At 46.3% G+C, this 18,463-nt stretch overlaps 1 protein-coding gene across 1 annotated transcript; it reads left to right on the top strand.

Moving 5' to 3' along the window:
* The first annotated feature begins 1,856 nt into the window (after positions 1-1,856).
* On the top strand, positions 1,857-14,838 carry PERP (PERP, TP53 apoptosis effector). Its single transcript, XM_014959821.1, has 3 exons — positions 1,857-2,196; positions 10,816-10,959; positions 12,388-14,838. Exons 1-3 carry the CDS (start codon positions 1,986-1,988, stop codon positions 12,621-12,623), a joined length of 591 nt encoding a protein of 196 aa, XP_014815307.1. The 5' UTR covers positions 1,857-1,985; the 3' UTR covers positions 12,624-14,838.
* Positions 14,839-18,463: the final 3,625 nt, after the last annotated feature.

Below are 18,463 nucleotides of genomic sequence, written 5' to 3'. Positions count from 1 at the left end.
TATACTTTATCTATTATTGACAGAATTAATACTTCTCACAGTCCCATTTTTCACTCACATTGTATTAACAAGTACATACAAGTACATACTTCCCAGATACAGCATCTTTCTAGATTTTTCTGGTGGGAACTTTGAGGAGGACGTTGAGAGGGCTGGTGGAACTCTGACACTGACTAACCCTGACACTGGGCATAGTTTGACCATGTTTGACATGAATCTGCCAAAATCCCATTTGATGAGGTCCAATAAGAACTCATACACCCCCTTCTTCCCTGAAACCCATGAAAACCACCTACCTGCTATTCTTCTTCAGCTCTTCAGACCTCAAAGATCTGTCCTCCTACTGACCTCTTTGCTGAGGCCTTGAAGCTGCTCCAAGAGTCAACCAAATGCGTGAATTACATGCCCAAAACACGTGCCCCCCCTAGTCCTGTGATAGGCACGTGTCTGCTTGTATGAAAAGAGTTTGCACTGGGATGATGGGATGGGATGGTGTGTGTGTAGATCTTATTGTGGAGAATTGTTTCTCTCATGACCCCAACTTTGGATCTTCATTCATGCCTTATGATGGGGAAGCCTTCATTTTGGTCATCTCGGGAGAGTATTTGCAGGCATGGGAAGGGGAAAGATCAGGGCTTATGGGTCCTGAGTACCACTGCTGGGCTGTAACCAGCACTGCTGGGTTGGAAGCCAGAGCACAATTGCAATCAAGCACTCATTAGATGGCCATTAGGAAATATGCATTTGCTGAATGCTGAGCTTGATGCCAGCCAAATGACGGCTTCCTTGTTAATAAAGACACACTCCCATCCCCACAGAACACCTTTCTTCCTTCTTCTCATTTGCATTAAAGCTGTCCAAAAGCTGGGCAAGAAGTTGACCATTTCAACTGCAAAGCAGCTCATAACAAGCTTTTGGTACCTGAGGTGGCTAACATCATTAGGAAGGACATGGACCTGTTGGAATGGGTCCAGCAGAGGACCATGAAGATTATCTGAGGGCTGGAGCACCTCTCCTATGAGGATCTGAGACTGAGAGAGTTGGGGTTGTTCAGCCTGGAGAAAAGAAGGCTCTGGGGAGACCTTAGAGCCCCTTCCAGTCCCTAAAGGGGCTACAGGAGAGATGGGGAGGGACTCTTGATCAGGGAGTGGAGAGATTCAATGAGGGGTAATAGTTTTAAACTGAAGAGGGGAGATTTAGATTAGATATTAAGGAAGAAATTCTTTCCTGTGAGGGTGGTGAGACCCTGGAAGAGGTTGCCCAGAGAAGCTGTGGCTGCCCCATCCCTGGAGGGGTTCAAGGCCAGGCTGGATGGGGCTTGGAGCAACCTGGTCCGGTGGGAGGTGTCCCTGCCCAGGGCAGGGGGTTGGAACTGGATGGTCTTTAAGGTCCCTTCCAACCTGAACCATTCTATGATTCTATAATTATTGATGTTGTATGATGCTGATCCGTCTCTCTAATGAACAGAGAGGAGACAGCCGAAGCTCCAAGACCCGGGAGGAGGCCGGGGCTTGTGAAACCTAGCAAGAACCGAAAGTTTTGGCCTCGGTTACGTCTTTTTTTTTTTGGTGGGCGGCGGGGCCACGTCGGAGAAAGGGCTGTGGAGGCTGGAAGCTGGCAGCCAGCAAGGGGTTAAACGCCAAACCCCAGCCGGGGGTAGGACGAGAGAAGGGACGGGGTGGTGGTGGGGATGGGTTCGGGGCTGGCTGGCCGGTGGAGGGGGGGTGAACCGGGGCAGAGCCGGTTCCCTCCTCTCCGCCGCTCCCAGCGCTTGCGGCCGCCGCCGGGCTTAGTCAGAGGAATGTGGGTGGTTCTCCCTCCTCCCCCGGCGCCTTAAAAACCGGCTCCGAGCGACAAGGCACGCAGTCACCCGTCCCGGCGGAGCCTCCCCGCCTCATCCCCGCCTCTCCCGTCCTTCCCCGGCCCGTCGAGTTCCCGGCCCGTTTCCCCCCCCCCCTCCACGTCCCCGTCGCCGGCCGGGCAAGATGGTGGTGTGCGGCCTAGCCTGCTGGAGGTGCAGGTGGCTCCTGCCCTTGCTGCTGGGGCTGGCCATCATCATGGGCATCATCGCCCTGGCAGGTAGGGGCTGGCTGGAGTCCGAGTCGGCGCCCTACGTGCAGCAAGCGTCGCTATGGGAGAGCTGCACCCGCACCCCGGATGCCCTCAACTGGAATTGCGAATCCCTCATGGACTACGGTAAACTTGGGGGGGGTGGTGGGATGGTGGGATGGGGAGGAGACCCCTCGCTGCCCTCCCCACCCTTGGGACCGCAGCCCCTGCCACCCGTCGGACCCAAGGTGGGGTGGCTGGAAAGCTGCAGGTTGAGCGGGTGCTGATGCCACCAGCCTGTCTCCCCACCGTTCGTGGGGAGCAGTGGCTTTCTGGGGTGGGGTTTCCCTTGCAGAACCCCTTTCAGGGCTCAAACCAGCCAAGAATTACAGGTCCAGACTCCTTCAGAGCAACCTAGTTTGGTGGGAGGTGTCCCTGCCCATGGCAGGGGGGTTGGAACTCAATGGTCTTTAAGGTCCCTTCCCACCCGAACCATTCTATGACTCTATTATTCAATCTTTTCTTATCATTACAACACTATTTTGTGGTGTTTCGTCTTTTTTTTTTAAAAAAAAAGTTATTTGACAACCAAACTAAGGGAGCCAGCTGGCCGCAAGTCCCTCCAGCTCTCCAGTTTGCTTTCTCTCCGTGACCTTCAGGCTGGGGTCCTGGCACTACCAGCACCAGCAACCTCACTGGTGGGATGGTGAACATGGAAACCTTCAGGAAGGGCCTCCTATGCAGAGCTGGAACCTGAACGGTAGCAAAACTGCCTTCCCCCAGCTCTCCGGAGGGAGAGAGCACCTTAATTTAACCCTGCCTGGCCAAGGGAACTTGGGATAATCAGTTCCCTCCCGACCTGTAGCTGAAAATGGCCTGATGTGGGTTTGCAGATGGAAAAAAATGCCGTTTCCTGAATGTACCTCTCTATTGCACTGGGGCCTAAATCAGGGGATAATTGGGCCTCTGTTTTAACTTGCTGAGCTGCTTCTGTATCTGGCATCACCAGTATAATATTCTTACTGCACACTCCCAGTTCCTGGGCTTTTGGGGGACTTTTTGTCGTTTGTTGGTTTTTGTTTGTTTGGTTTTTTTTTTGCTAGGACACATGGGTCTGATTACATCTGCTTTTCCCTCAAACAAAAATACTTCTGGACAAATAAGCAGACCCGCCTTAAGATCCTGGACGAGGGTACTTTGGGGACTGGGGAGCTGGAAGGGTGTGTTTTAGCTGGGAGAGCTGCCCCGGGCAGATCCCTTGTCACCGAGGTCTGACTTCCAGAAGTTTTCCATTGCAACCCTCGTGCCTGAGCTAAACCTTCCCTATAGTGCAAGAGCAGGGGGTTTTATTTCTCACCCAGATGATGACGGCAGGTCTCACCGTAGGTGGAAGAAACCTGGCTGACGTGACCCAAAATACCCCACACCCCCTAATTGGGGGGGGGGGGGAAACCCCATTAGACAGAGAAGAAAAGCCAGCCCAGAGTTGCTGAAGTTTGCATTGTGTAGGGGAGAAGCGCTAATGCGGTGGAGCTGCTGAAGTTGGCTTTCTCCGGTGATGACACTGCTTCTCCTGTCCCTCAGTACCCATGGGTGTGTGCTCTGCGTCAGCCCTCAGCCTTGTGGGGCAACTTTCTGTTTTTTCTTTTTTTTTTTTCTTTTTTTTTGCTAGTTAACAAGCTGTCAAAGAGGAATAGTATCCTTGACTTCGCTTATTTAAGCCTTGGCTTATTTAAACCAAATTTTATTTAAATCCTTGGCTTATTTAGACCAACTTGGGCTTTGCCTCTTCTCTAATTTTCATGACATCAATGCCACTGTCTGCCCAAGTACTATTTACATCTGGAGACAGGATGTAACGTAGTAATTCAGGTTTGATTTACTTTGTTTCCTTTTTTTCCATGCTAATGCAATTAGGCTCAAAATAAGCGAGGGCATTTACAAAGGAAAAAACGCCTGGCAGGCATTTACAGCACCGCTGCGGGAAAACAGAAGTTAATTAATTGAGATGCATAACTTGTGTTTTGCATACAATAACTACTATGCACTAAACCATCCTGTGCCTCTCCTGATGAAAACTTCAGAGTGGATCCCCATTAATGGAAAGTTCCATTAGACAGCCTCTTAATTGAGCCGCGGCGTGTGTGCTGAGGAGAGGAAGAGAGAAAAAAGCAGCCGGGTGGCTTGTTTTAAATGGGGAGAAAGGGGCAGGGGCAAAGATGGGCAAATGGGGGTGTCTGCTGAGCTGCGTCGCTGCTTAATGCCCGCTGGCAGATGCCACATGAGAGGGATAGAGGTGGAAAGGGGGAAAGGAAAGCAGGGTGTCATTGGGTGGGAAGGGGTTTGGTTCAGAGCTCTCTGTACTGGTTTGTGTCTGGGAAGTACCTGGCTGGCAGCATCTGCCCATTATCCACGTGTTGCAACCCGGAGCTGCTGTTCCGTGCTATAACGTGACTCCAGATGACTTAGTCTGGACCACCGCAGGATTAAACTGTTGATTTATGTGTTTAAAACACATCAGCGAGCCATCAGATAGGACCGGGGCTGTTTGCAGCGCGGTTACTTGGCAGAGGGTGGTTGTCTTTATAGCAGCCAGGCCATAATTTAAAGAGCAATATTGGTGGGTGGCTGCGTCCTCCCAGTTCTGAAGGGCTGCTCCCAGCGACTCCGCTTTAAATCATCGCTGTAAAAGATGGGAATGTAAGCATGAGTTAAGGGTGATCCCACAGAGGTTGACTCTTTCTGATATTCCTAACAGCCGCTTGGTATTCATCAAGTACGAAATGGCTGGCCTGGAAAAAAAAAGGGAGCATTCATCTGGATCCTTAGTAGGTGCCAAAGAGAAAAAAAAAATAATAAAAAAAAGAAGGTGGAACCTGGAAGTAGGAGCCCAGCCTTTGTGAGTCATGTTTCACCGTGGCTGATCCACTGTACCTGTCTCCCTACAGGCACGGACTTTGATACCGGGGGTTATTGGTGAAGCTGAGTGCGGGTGTCAGCTTCACTCAGGGGCTGGGTAAATAAAGGAGGAATGTTACAGGGAGGCTTATCTTCTCAGCATGCCTCTTTTCAGGCACAGCTTCTCTCTGATGTACGATGCCAGGGTGTATTCGAGAAAAACTAACTTAGTTTGTAGTGTCAGCCAAGTGCAGGCACTTGGAAAATGCTAATCCAAGAGGTGTAGCAATTGGTGTCCCTGTTTACACCCGGAAAACATGTACTGCAACTCCCCAGTAAAAGATCCCAACCAGCAGGCGAGGTTGGTGTCCTGGCCAGTGGGTTTTGCTGGCCCCTGAGCAGGCACACTTCCACTGCTGGCAACCAGGAGACCTTTTTTTTTGCAGGCACAAACTTTTGCAGGTTTGTGCCTCTCCTGAACTCCCATCAGAGCCAAGAGATAATCATAGAGTCATAGAATGGTTTGGATTGGAAGGCACCTTAAAGATCATTGAGTTCGACCAGGGACACCTCCCACCAGACCAGGTTGCTCAAAGCCCCATCCAGCCTGACCTTGAACACTTGCAGGGATGGGGAATCCACAACTTCTCTGGGCAACCTGGGCCAGTGCCTCACCACCCTCACTGGAAAGAGTTTCTTCGTGAGATCTAATCTAAATCCCCCCTCTTTCAGTTTAAAATCATTCTCTCTTGTCCTATGGGTCCACTCCCTGATCAAGAGTCCCTCCCCATCTCTGCTGTAGCCCCCTTTAGGGACTAAGGTCTCCCCGGAGCCTTCTCTTCTCCAGGCTGACCAACCCCAGCTCTCTCAGCCTCTCCTCATAGCAGAGGGGCTTCAGTCCCTCTTTGTGATCCTGATCATCTTTGTGGCCCTAAGTTTGTTTGAAGCCAAGTTTGTACTAGTGGGCTTTTATTTAATAGTTTGTTGTTATAGCAATTAATTTTCCTGCACTCCTAAGACCAAAACAGAGCTGTGATTCCCAGTGTTAAATCCCAGGCAACCCTTCTAGCAAATCTTTGATTCTGGGCTCTCCTGTGCTCATGGTGGGTATGCACATAACTTCACCAGTCACGCTACTGTGGAAGTTTGCACATTGTGTGAGTGAGAAAATATTACTGATACTGCTCTCTTAGAATCCACTACTTCTTTGTTTCCTCAACAAAAGCAGATATTTTGGGGCATTCTGTATCATGGGCTCTCAAGGCCAAGCAAGAATCGCTACTGCCATTGAAATACAGAAAAATATTATAACTACAGTGTAAGAACGTGCCTCATCTGTGCCTGTCATGGTAAAGACTTCTACCCTAAGATTCCAGTTATTCACAAGCTAACCAACTAGCTTCTGACTTTTGTAAGTGAGTGAACAAAGACGGGAGAGGCTTGTTACTTCAAATCCTGTAGTAGTTCATTTTCCTGCTAGACTCTTTTCCCAGTCCTTTTATTCATTTCTAAAGGGAAATATAGATTTAAATATCCTACTGCTTCAGCTTCCATCTCCTCCCTAGGGAGGCTGAGACACAGCCAAATAAAATCAGGAAACACACCTAACACTAAGGTTCTGCTGCCTTTTTTTTTAATTTTAATTTCATCATATCACTCATGATTAACTTTAAATAATCCCAACCCCTCCTAGTTATTTGCACGATAACATTTGCAGCTTAGCTTCTTCCCATAGTCATCATTAATCAACCTATGTAATAAAACTCTTAATCCTTCCTAGTAATTATAGACCTTCAGCCTCCGAACAGTTTGGGTTTTTTTAAATGTTCTTTCAACACCACCTAATTGATAAATACTTTTGTGCTGATTAAATGCAAAGAAGTTGATTCTTCTTTGAGGCAAAGCCGACCTGGGGAATGCTAATACCTCCAATTGTTCTTCTGCTTTTCCGCTGTCCTATTTATGCAGCCCCAAATTACTGGGGCGTTATTGTTGGTTTCATAACAGACATCATATTTATGCCTATTTTGAGTAAGAAGTACTCTCTCTGCCAAGTGAAGGAGCCTGAGGATTTTCTGTTTTTATGGGAAAACTTAAATTCTGGCGAAACATCTTGCGATTACAAGGTATTTCTGAGCACAAACCAGCTAGAAACTGGGGCTGGCCTGTCTTTCTATGAGTGTGAGCAGGTCTCTCCAGGTCCTAAGGCAGCATCTCTCCCCTCCTGGCCACCGGGAGCCATAGGCAGAAGATCTCACAGATGGAGACAGGAGACCTGGGTGCCTGCGGGGGCTCCGTCAGCTTTCCAGAGACTCTGAGGGCAAAAGGAGCTGAGAGATAATCTCAAGCATACATACACAAGGCCAGAGCTTTTTGCTGCTCTTCCCACCAATGCTCATGTGGCCAGCTGGCCACTCAATGGCTGTTGTCTAGTCTAGCCCAGAGTAGACCCAACCAACTCAATGGCTGTTGTCTAGTCTAGCCCAGACCGACGCTGTGGAGAGCACCTATGACAGTCTTATCAGTAGCAACCCACTGATAACTGCTGCTGGAGAAGATAATCCAGCAGCAGAAGGAGAGGAAGGTATCACCAGCAATGATCTCTGTCACACGTGAGCACAAAACCCACTGAATTTCATGGTGGTGGTGCTTTCTACTACTGCCCTGTGTTCTGAAGACCTGAAACAAAGCTGGGCTTGATGTTAATCTTCCTGACGAGACATCTCCTACAGCTGTGTGTGTTGTCATTTTCGTATCGCCAGAGCCAAGAAAATAAATCACTGTGAGCAGAGCCGGGGCTGACCTGTATCCAAAAGCTCATTACACTTGTAAAGTAGGCACAGAGGATATGGAAACAGCAGAGAGAGCGCTGGGGGTTTTCCAGCTTCTATCTCCTCCGGTCTTATTGGTGTGGCACCAAACCTCAGGGTGTCTAACCTGCAGGTGTGTTTGAGTTTGCAACCTAAATATTCTCAGGCAGATGCCAGCCTTGGCTTGGTGTGCCGTGTCAGCGTAGGTGAGGCATCTGAAAGGGAATGTACTTTGATAACCAAGTGTTCTTTCTTCTTCTTGTGCTTTTTTTTTTTGTTAACAGGGCAAATATCATAAAATAGCATTCCTAGGTCATTTAGTCTGAATCACTTGTCCTGGGCTGGCTGTGCGTAATGGTTGAATAGCCCTTTATATTAGTTATCCCAAAAAAACACCCTGTTGTGGAGACAACATCCAGTACCTGCGTTAGGTAATGTCAGAGAACATTCCGTATGAGAAGATTTTATCTCATACGAAGGTGAGATAAAATCACTGGCGTAGCTTTAATCTTCAGACACTCATGGGGTGTCCTCCCTTCCTCCTCACCCTTCTTCAGGAAGGGGTATGAAACACGCATGGCTGCCTGAAGGAGAACGAGTTTGGAAAGCTTTTGCTGTCTTGAGTAGCTCCAAGAAGGGAGAGGGGAAAGAAGACCCTCTTCCTTACCCTGTCCATGCCAGCATGGCAGCCTTCAGGTGGTGGTGGTGGTTGGGGATTTTGGGCTGAGGTCTGGCTGACAGATGGCCGCTGTGTTTCACTTTTGCTATTGGAATACAAGGAAGAGAAACCGGTTCAGGCCTACCTAATGAAATTAGCTGTAAAACAATGCTTTGCTTTCAGACAGTAAATTATGTACGTAGTTGAGGTGTCTGAGATAGTTTTACTGCATTCTCTGACTCAAATTACTAGGTTTTCCCCCATTTATGCAACTAGTAGAGTAGGTGGGTTAAGGTGGAGGATTTTAACTCTTTAGGAGAAGGTTCTCTGTCTCACTATCTTTTTCCTCTCAGTTTTTGCCCGGAAAAGAAGGGAGGCTGTGTTGAAAGGAGGGTGTCTCCAGAGTCGCTTCAGGCATGTTGGAACAGACAGCTCTGACGAAAGAGAGATTATTTTATTTTTTTCTTTTGGAAAATGTTCCGGCCTAGATCTTGCCGCTCTCGTTATTCCTACGTTAGAGGGAGCTCGGGATCCGGCCCTGCCTCTGTCTGAACGGGTGAAAGCAGAGATCCACATTACACAGACGTGGAAAGTGAGCCCTGATGACAGCTGAGCTGGAGAACAAAGCCGTAGCTGGTATGGGTCAGCCCATGTGGGCAGGTATCCTGCCTCCAGGGCAGGAACACCTTCCCTTCTGGTTGTTTGCATTGGGCTCACCTGAACTCCTGGCTGGGTTTCTAAAGAAGATGGGGTCTGGCCATAATGAGGCCATGTTGCTGTGGAAATGGAATTGCTGGCTGTTTTTCTGGGAGGTTTTCTTACCTTTGTTGCTCCGGCTCTGGCCTGTGGTGGGTGGGTTGTGTCCTGATGCTTCTCTCCTGGGATAAGGCCACTTGCTTGGTGTCCCAGCCTCTCCAGGCTGCAGTTCCTTGATGGTGTTGCTTGAACCTAGGAGTCTGCACCACCCCATCCCACCAGATGTCAAAGTAATGAGTTAAAGAGGACTCTTCCATTCTAGCCATTTGACACGCTGAGAGAGCCAGGGTTGTTCAGCCTGGAGAAGAGGAGGCTCTGGGGAGACCTAATAGCAGCCTTCCAGTACCTGAGGGGGGCCTACAGGAAGGCTGGGGAGAGCCTGTTTACAAAGGCTGTCAATGACAGAACAAGGGGTAATGGCTTTAAACTGGAGAAAAGCAGATTTAGATTAGACATTAAGAATAAGTTCTTTACTATGAGGGTTGTGGAGCACTGGAACAGGTTGCCAAGGGAGGTGGTTGAGGCCCCATCCCTGGAGATATTCAAGGTGAGGCTCGACGAGGCCCTGGGCAACCTGGTCTAGTTGGAGGTGTCCCTGCTGACTGCGGGGAGGTTGGACTAGATGACCTTTGGAGGTCCCTTCCGACCCAGATGATTCTATGATTCTACCTCTGACTCTGCTCTCTCCTCTAACTGCTGCATTTGGGTTTCTTCTAAAATCTTTCCAGCTGCAAACAGAGATTTACCTTCAACAGCTTTCTCTTTGTCCTCTCTCCCTTCAGCTATTCCAACTCTGTTTCTCTGTGGTCATGCTACTTTTGATCCACTTCTGTACTTTATTTGTGTCATAAACAAACCGGCAAGAAGCTGAATGCTGGCAGCACTATGACTTCCCAGCAGTTATCTCCCGTGGTGGTACCCTCTCCTCTACTCTCACGCTTCCCCGTGCCTGGAAGTGGTTTTGTAAACCTCCATGTGGAACTCTGCAGCCGTGTGCTTTGGAGACATCCAGGATCTGAGACTGAGAGAGCTGGGGTTGTTCAGCCTGGAGAAGAGAAGGCTCTGGGGAGACCTTCTAGCAGCCTTCCACCATCTGAAGGGAGCCTACAGGAGAGCTGGGAAGGGACTCGTTGTCAGGAAGTGTAGTGACAGGACAAGGGGTGATGGTTTTGAACTGGAAGAGGGGAGATTTAGATTAGGTATTAGGAAGAAATTTTTTCCTGTGAGAGTGGTGAGGCACTGGAAGAGGTTGCCCAGAGAAGCTGTGGCTGCCCCATCCCTGGAGGGGTTCAAGGCCAGGCTGGATGGGGCTTGGAGCAACCTGGTCTGGTGGGAGGTGTCCCTGCCCAGGGCAGGGGGTTGGAACTGGATGATCTTTAAGGTCCCTTCCAATCCAAACCATTCTATGATTCTATGATTGCTTTGATGTAGAGCGTGCTTCTTGCAGCAAAGGATTTCAACAAAAAAGAAAAACGATCAAAGGAAACCACATTCTATGATTCTATGATTGCTTTGATGTTGGGCGTGCTTTTTGTAGCAAAGGATTTCAACAAAAAAAAAATGATCAAAGGAAACGAAAGACCTGCACTGACCTACAGTTCAGTGTGCTGCTGCCTCTGACATCTTTCTTGTTTTCTCTTGAAGGATGGGGGAGAGCAGCGGCCGCCACGTACCTCGTCGGCTTTGTGATCCTGGTCATCTGTTTCGCCCTCGCTGTCATCGCCTTCTCCATTGAGATACTCCGCTTCAACTTCGTGAGAGGAATCGGAGGCTTGCTCTTCGTTGTTGGTAAGGCTGGGCACAGAGACAGGGTTATTTTAGATGTAAAACAAGCGTCAGCAGAAAAACACACTAGACGGAGCCTCCCTTATGAAATGAGCTGTCTTTGTCTGGTTTATGACTCATTTTCATGGGGAACAAGTGAAGGCTGATTTATGCTCTGGGAAGATAATGGTTAGGGAAGCTCTGGTGGCCTTTGCCAGTTAGCACTTTCCCAAAGGCAGAGCACGGTGGCAACCAACACCTTTGACCCCACATGTCACGTATTGAGGCTTCGGAGCTGAGAGCCCCATCTGCTTCCCACCTCTCCGAGGGCTGGAGGATCGATGGGGCTGTGGTACAAGTGGGAGGTAACCAGCTCCACAAGGATTGTGGTGCCTGGCTGTGGGACAGGGCTGGTCACGGCATGCAGGTATGTGCCTCGGCAACCTAGCAATGTCAGCCCTAGCTCTGCAGCCAGATGGGTGTGGGGCCTTGGCCAGAAGTCATGTACCTCTGTAAGAAAGCAGGATTGTAGGAATGAAACTAATCTTTACGTATCTTAAAAGGATATGCAGTTAACTCCAGGCATCACAGAATCACATGGGGTTGGAAGGGACCTCCGGACATCATCTAGTCAAACTTCCCTGCCAAAGCAGGTCCACCCAGAGCAGGTTGCACAGGAATGTGTCCAGGAGGGTTTGGAATGTCTCCAGAGAAGGAGACTCCACCACCTCCCTGGGCAGCCTGTTCCAGGGCTTTGCCACCCTCACAGGAAAGAAGTTCTTCCTCACGTTTAGGTGGAACTTCTTATATTCAAGTTTGTGCCCGTTACCTCTTGTCCTGTCACTGGGCACGACTGAAATAAGACTGGTCCCATCTTCTTGTCACCCATCCTTTAATTATTTATAAGCATTGATCAGATCCCCCCCTCAGCCTTCTCTTCTCCAGACTAAAAAGACCCAAGTCCCTCAGCCCCTCCTTGCAAGGGAGATGCTCCCCTAATCATCTTTGTAGTCCTCTGCTGTCCCCTCTCCAGCAGTTCCCTGTCCTTCTTGAACTGGGGAGCCCAGAAATGGACCCAGTGCTCCAGATGGGGCCTCACCGGGGCAGAGCAGAGGGACAGGATGACCTCCCTCGACCTGCTGGTCACACTCTTCCTGATGCACCCCAGGATGCCATTGGCCTTCTTGGCCACAAGGGCACATTGCTGGCTCATGGTCATCCTCTTGTCCACCAGGACTCCCAGGTGTTTTTCCTCAGAGCTGCTCTCCAGCAAGTCAACCCCCAACCTGTACTGGTGCAGGCGGTTATTTCTCCCCAGGTGCAGCACCCTACACTTGCCTTTATTGAAGTACATCAGGTTCCTCTCTGCCCAAAGGTACCTTTTTTTAAAGTGAGAAATGTGATATATCCATTGTCATTTACTCCTGCGTTTCTTTGTTCCTTTCTTTCTAGCTGCATTCCAGATCATAGGCTTGGTCATCTACCCAGTCAAATTCGCAGAAGAGATTCCACTGATGGGAGATAACATGTTCAGCTGGGCCTATGGCTTTGGCTGGGCCAGCACTGTTGTTGTCATAGGTTGTGCTTTCTTCTTCTGCTGCCTCCCCAACTGGGAAGATGAAGTCCTGGGAAACATCAAGCCTACCTATTACTACTCCTCCCCAGAGCGAGCACCGTACTTAAATTGAAAGGTTAAATCCAAGTACAGTCAACTGTCAAAACAACAGAGGAGCACCTCTGATGCAAATTTGGTGCGATTACAGGAGACTGAAAAAAACACACCTTATTTCTCCAGAGTATTTCTTACTACCCTGGCGATAAATTAGTAAAAACATTGGCATCTTTAAGCAAATAGCTTTTACCTAAAGTATTACATATGTATTCTCATGCCGATTCTGATTGGGTGGTTTACTTGCTCGTTCCCCTCCCAACTAATTGAGTCATCCTTATTTTATTCAAACATTCGCTTATGAATAAAGACGTAGTGTTTCAAGTGTAGAAGGGAAGAGGAGAGATTTTAAACAACCCACTAGAGGGACCTGCAAGTTATTTTGTTTTCACCTCTGACAAAAGTGCCTTAAATGGAACTAGAAAAAGAACCAACCTTCCAAAGAATGCTTTTTCTTCCACCAAAGTCAGTCCCAAGGAAGGAACTTCCCTGAGACTATTGCAGTCACCTGCTGCCTAAGAATCTCTTCTCATTCCTGTTACTGGACTATTGTTGACTATTAGCTATTTGAACTAAGGGGAAAATAAAAGTAAAATCTATTTTCCACTGATTGGTGCTGTTGGACGGAGATCTCCTCTAAAGCATGGAGCTGGTGTGTATAACAGTGGTTAAGGTAACACTTACTGGTGTTTTTGTGGCCACTGCAGGACTTGTGATGGAGCCACATATAATTTAATATACATTGTCACAGAGAGAATCAATAAACTTCCAGATGTTAAGCTACATACATTTTTACATGGTATTTGAGGGATGCTGATTTAGAAAATACCTTTGAGTAGAAGCATACACTGTTCTTTATGTCTACCTTTTTAAAACCTCAGTGTTTTAATTTGCAGCTGTACTTTGGAGGGAAATCTTAGCATAAGGTGTTGAAAACCTCCCAAAGTTCCTAAAGCACGCTGTAGGTACTCCAGAGTTTAGTAAACTTGGGGATGCTTTGTGAGTCACTAGGATTAACAGGTAAAAATAGGAAAGCAGTTCTGGGAGCAGTTTGTATATGCAAACTTCATACAGACGCCTGTCTCGGGGAGCAATCTGGCTGGCTCGTGTTTCTGGAGCCAGCAATTCCAAATAAATATTCCAGCGAGGCAGAGCCCTGTCTGTGTTGGTCATGGACCTGCAGCAGCTTACAGCAGATTTAATTACGGTCTATAATCTTCGTCAGAGCTTTCTTCAGCTTGGGAGGAAAAAAGGAAGAGACTCTTTGTTGAGCTCTTCTTCCAGGTATGGGGGAAGTAGCTCTAGCAGAGACAGGTTTCCAAGCAGGGTACAGGCAGGGTGGAAAGCAAATACTGTGCATTACTCTGTGTAACGAGCATCTGGGAATTTAATTCTTACTATTGTGAGCCGAGTACTAGGGAGAGTGTAAGTGTGTGGGTATATGTGTTCATGCATATGTACAAAACACAACATACAGAGCATTAGCCAGCACACTGTAAAGCCAAAGTCCTTCAGAACTAAGCTTTTTCAATGCCCAGTATTTCTTGTATTATATATTGTATAGCTTTCTGTTTTGTAACACCTTTTTAAATTTGATAATTCTGTATATTGCATGTGATCCTGTGTTGGAAAGGCCGGGTGATTTCTTCCTGGCCTGTATTTTATACATCTGCAGACTTCAGAATTATGTTACAAGCTCAGTCGTGGCATATACAATCAACTGTATTTATGATTCTTGCTGAAAAAGAGAATCCTTTTCTTTTTTTTTCCTCTTTTCTGTACAGTACTGGCTGATGGGGAATACTGTGTAGACTCATCTGTATCATGAGTAATGATAGTACCTAATTTCTAGTGAATTCAAAACACGGCAGAGAACCCCAAGTCTGAAAAATCCTTGTGCAGCTAAAGCTGAGAAGGAGAAAATGTCTAAGAAAATGGACACCCTTCCTCATGAAAGGAAGGACGGTTTGGTAATAGCGTTTACCATAACTTAAGTCTTTTGTATGGTTTTTTTTTTTTTATAAGCATTGTCATAACTTGTCAAAAAAGCACAAATGTAAAATAAACTTGGCTCTGAACGTACTGGGAGGGGTGGAAGCATAACCAGCATGTTACACAATTAAGATGTTCAGGAGAAAGCTATTGCAAATAGTCATCAATTACTCTCAAGTGATACTAATGTATGTGGCACTCCTTTCAAATGTGGTGGCTTAATTAAAACTGTTTTAACTGACGGTTGTAGAAACTTGGTGGCGTTTGTGGTTCACAGATTCGTTTCATCAACTCAAGCGAATAGCTGTCCTTCACTTCTCTTTAGGTGAATGCCAGTACCCGTGAAGTGCTGGCAATAAAATGAATAATAAAATGAAGTTGAAGACCTCTTTTGTCCAGGAGGCAACAGCTTCATTTTCCAGTCAAATGAGCTGGGGTGTGCGCTGCAAAACACGGCTGTGTTGTGCTTTCCTCAGCAGCGCCAGGCGCAGAGAGCTCTTTGCTGAGCCCAAACCTCTTAAATGCATGACTATTGAGGGGGAAACCTAAACATCTTAAGAACATTGCGATCTACGGAAGGTCTCAGGTGTGAGAAGCCTCTTCATTCGGTATCAAAACCGTGACAAATAGCTTTCATATACTGATCAAGAATTTTTAAATATAGAGAAAAGGGTGATGTACTCACCTGCTTCTTTCAGCGGAAGACGGTACTTCTCCTGTGACTGGAAACCTTCCCATTTCTAACCTCAGGTTATTCATGGCCCACAAACAGCCCTGTGCTAGTGGCCCTCTGTATCCTCAACAACTCTTCCTCCCTCTGAGCCCGTACAGGGAGTGAATCTGCCAGACACTGCTCTGTTAAACCGGCTTCTGATTTCTGGAAAGACAGGTTTGCCATTCTCCTGATTTATTTTTTTTTAAGCTGTCCTCTTCCTTAAATGTTTTAGTTTTGAAATGCATTTACCACCCTGGATTCTGGCAGCTTGCCTTGCCATTCTCCTGATTTTTTTTTTTTTTTTGTAAGCTGTCCTCTTCTTTAAATATTTGAGTTTTAAAATGCATTTACCACCCTGGATTCTGACAGCTTGCTTTTTTTGTTTGGTTTTTTTGTTTGTTTGTTTGGTTGGTTGGTTTTTCTTTTAGTTTGTTTTTCACCCCCTCTTATTTTATTACTCTTAATTTTATGTAAACAATTAGGGAAAATATTTTCGTTCCTTTTAGTTTTTCCTAAAAGCTCTGAAGATAACCAGAGGGTTTGTATAATGCCCATTTTTTTTGACACGAAGAACATCTGTACCCTTGTTTACCTGCCAATCTGTATTCATGTTTTTGTTTTTGTTTTTGTTTTGTTTTGTTGTTTTTCTTTGGTTTGTTTTTCACCCCCTCTTGTTTTATTACTCTTAATTTTATGTAAACAATTAGGGAAAATATTTTCGTTCCTTTTAGTTTTTCCTAAAAGCTCTGAAGATAACCAGAGGGTTTGTATAATGCCCATTTTTTTTGACACGAAGAACATCTATACCCTTGTTTACCTGCCAATCTGTATTCATAAAATCATAGAATCGTAGAATTGTCTAGGTTGGAAGGGACCTTTAGGATCATCTAGTCCAACCATCAACCTAACTGATAAAAAACATTGCTTACCTTTAGGATCATCTAGTCCAACCATCAACTTAACTGATAAAAAAACATTGCTATTCAGCAGCAGCTTAATTCTGTGCTCATTAAAATCCCCTGAACAACTCTGGTGAGCTTCAGGGGAGCTCCTTCTGGCCCAGCCCTGGAGGGGAGAGAGCAGGTTGGGAGAATCCGACCACACTTGGCTCTCGTCTCAGGGGGAGTTATGAGCAATCAAACCCATGTGTGACGGGGTGCTAGGGAAGGCTGAATGACCTGAATGGGATGATTAATGATTAAATCTCACCGATATGGGAAACAGCTGCCACACCCCACTGGGATTTTGTATTTTTAGTTGATGTAACAAGTGACTCATTTTTTAGACAATTCCTTGGCATGGTAGAGTTCTTAAGAAGAAGTCACCTGTCCTTTGTGTCCTGTATCTAAGGACTTTTGGACCTAGAATACATACATAAATCACAACAGTGTAAAACCAGATCATTCAAGGTAATTTTTTGGGGGGGAGGAGGGTTGTTATGGTGATAAGCACTATAGAAACAAAACCACCCATGTACTAAAAGGAAAAGTTAAAACACACACAAAAAAAGGAGCTGCTGAGATCATTGAGCCCTGTTGAATTAACGATGAGCCAAGTTTCAATGGAAACCAAAATGCTGAGAGCTGAGGTAGGGGTCCAGTCGAGGTTCCTGGCAATACGGAACAGCACCCTGAAAAAACAGGGGTTTCAGTGCTCATAGGTGAAGCTGCACAGATTTTAAAATGAACCTGGGAGATGATACTCACAACCAGAATAAAGTGTAACCCAACGTGGAGGAGATGTTTGCCAAAAATGGGGATGCTGAGTTTCTGAATGAGGTTCCTGTAACGAGCAGGAGCAGTGACATCTGTGGGCAGCGAGTTCACGGCACCTGGGGTACGTCAGCATTACTGCACGGGTGCAGCAGGTCACATGTGGAGATCCCATTGACCCAAGAACAAATCGTTCTGTTGCCCAAACACAAAAACGTTGTGTATGGGCAACGTGTTTATAACACAGGTCCAACACATCCATCTACGCTGGTACCGCAAGCAGCCTTTTGTCTGGGGTTTCCTGGCACCCAAAGGTGTGGACCAAGCTACTCCAGCTATGGAGCCTGACAGGCAGAAGTTCCAGGCAAAAAGCCAACGCCCTCAAATTTTGCCTCTATAAAATTATATTTAAATTACTTAGGAGTTGTCGGAATAATCCAAAGTGTATTTTTTATTGTGATTTTTGAGTACCTAAATTTAATGAGTCTGTATTTATAATAAAGACTGTAGTGGAAAACACGCAGGCATAGCTAGAGCTTTACAATACAAATAATACAACTATAAATAATATAAATAATAAGCAATATGCATTGTATGATATAAATAATAAATATACATGTTTCTATGAATGATACTCCTCATGGCTTTGTCTTTGCAGGATTGGATAACATTTACTAGAAGAATTGGCATGATGTGCTTTTTATTTATTTATTTATGGGACCATGGGCAACACATACTATTTTCCACAGGGATCTTTACAAATACAGAATAATTTATAAGTTCCAACCCCCTGCCCTGGGCAGGGACACCTCCCACTAGACCAGGTTGCTCAACAAAAAAGCCTGCTAACTCCTGCCCTCAGTGGGCTGCCCTGGCAAATGGTCACAGATTAAAGGACCTCAGTTGACCATCACAGTCTTGAATACAGATGGAGGCATATAATTGGGGCAGGAGCTGACGTGTGGCCATTACAGTCCCTTTTCATTAAATAGCCTATTTTTAAGCTCTCTTTGGGTTGGCAATCCCATAGGACAAGAAATAAGCAGAACTTATTGTGAAAAAGGAATTTAGATGAATCATGACCCTTGAAAATTTATTTCTGTTCTAATGTGTAGTAGAAAGACAAAACAACTTGCAAAACAAAACTCAGGAAAATCATAACAGGCATTTTGTATCAAGACAAAAGGAAACGTTGACAATGTTGATAGGAGACCACGATTTTCATTCCAGCATGCTTTCCATAGCAATTCCATGTCTGTTCCATTTAAAACTGAAGAGGTCATTTCAAATACAAGATTTTCAGCATAACAGGTTTCAGAAAAACCCTGCTTCTGGCTGGAGAATCTCAAAGTGAAAATTCATGGCTGAAACTCTTAAAGATATGCTTGGTATGCATGCCTTATCTCTAACTCTCACGGCGCTTAAAGAAGTAGCTGCTGC

Source organism: Calidris pugnax, unplaced genomic scaffold (genome assembly GCF_001431845.1).
Source record: "Calidris pugnax isolate Ruff unplaced genomic scaffold, ASM143184v1 scaffold396, whole genome shotgun sequence".
NCBI classification, from domain to species: domain Eukaryota; kingdom Metazoa; phylum Chordata; class Aves; order Charadriiformes; family Scolopacidae; genus Calidris; species Calidris pugnax.
The sequence above is the reverse complement of the archived record's forward strand: the minus strand, read 5'-3'. Positions and strand labels throughout refer to the sequence as shown.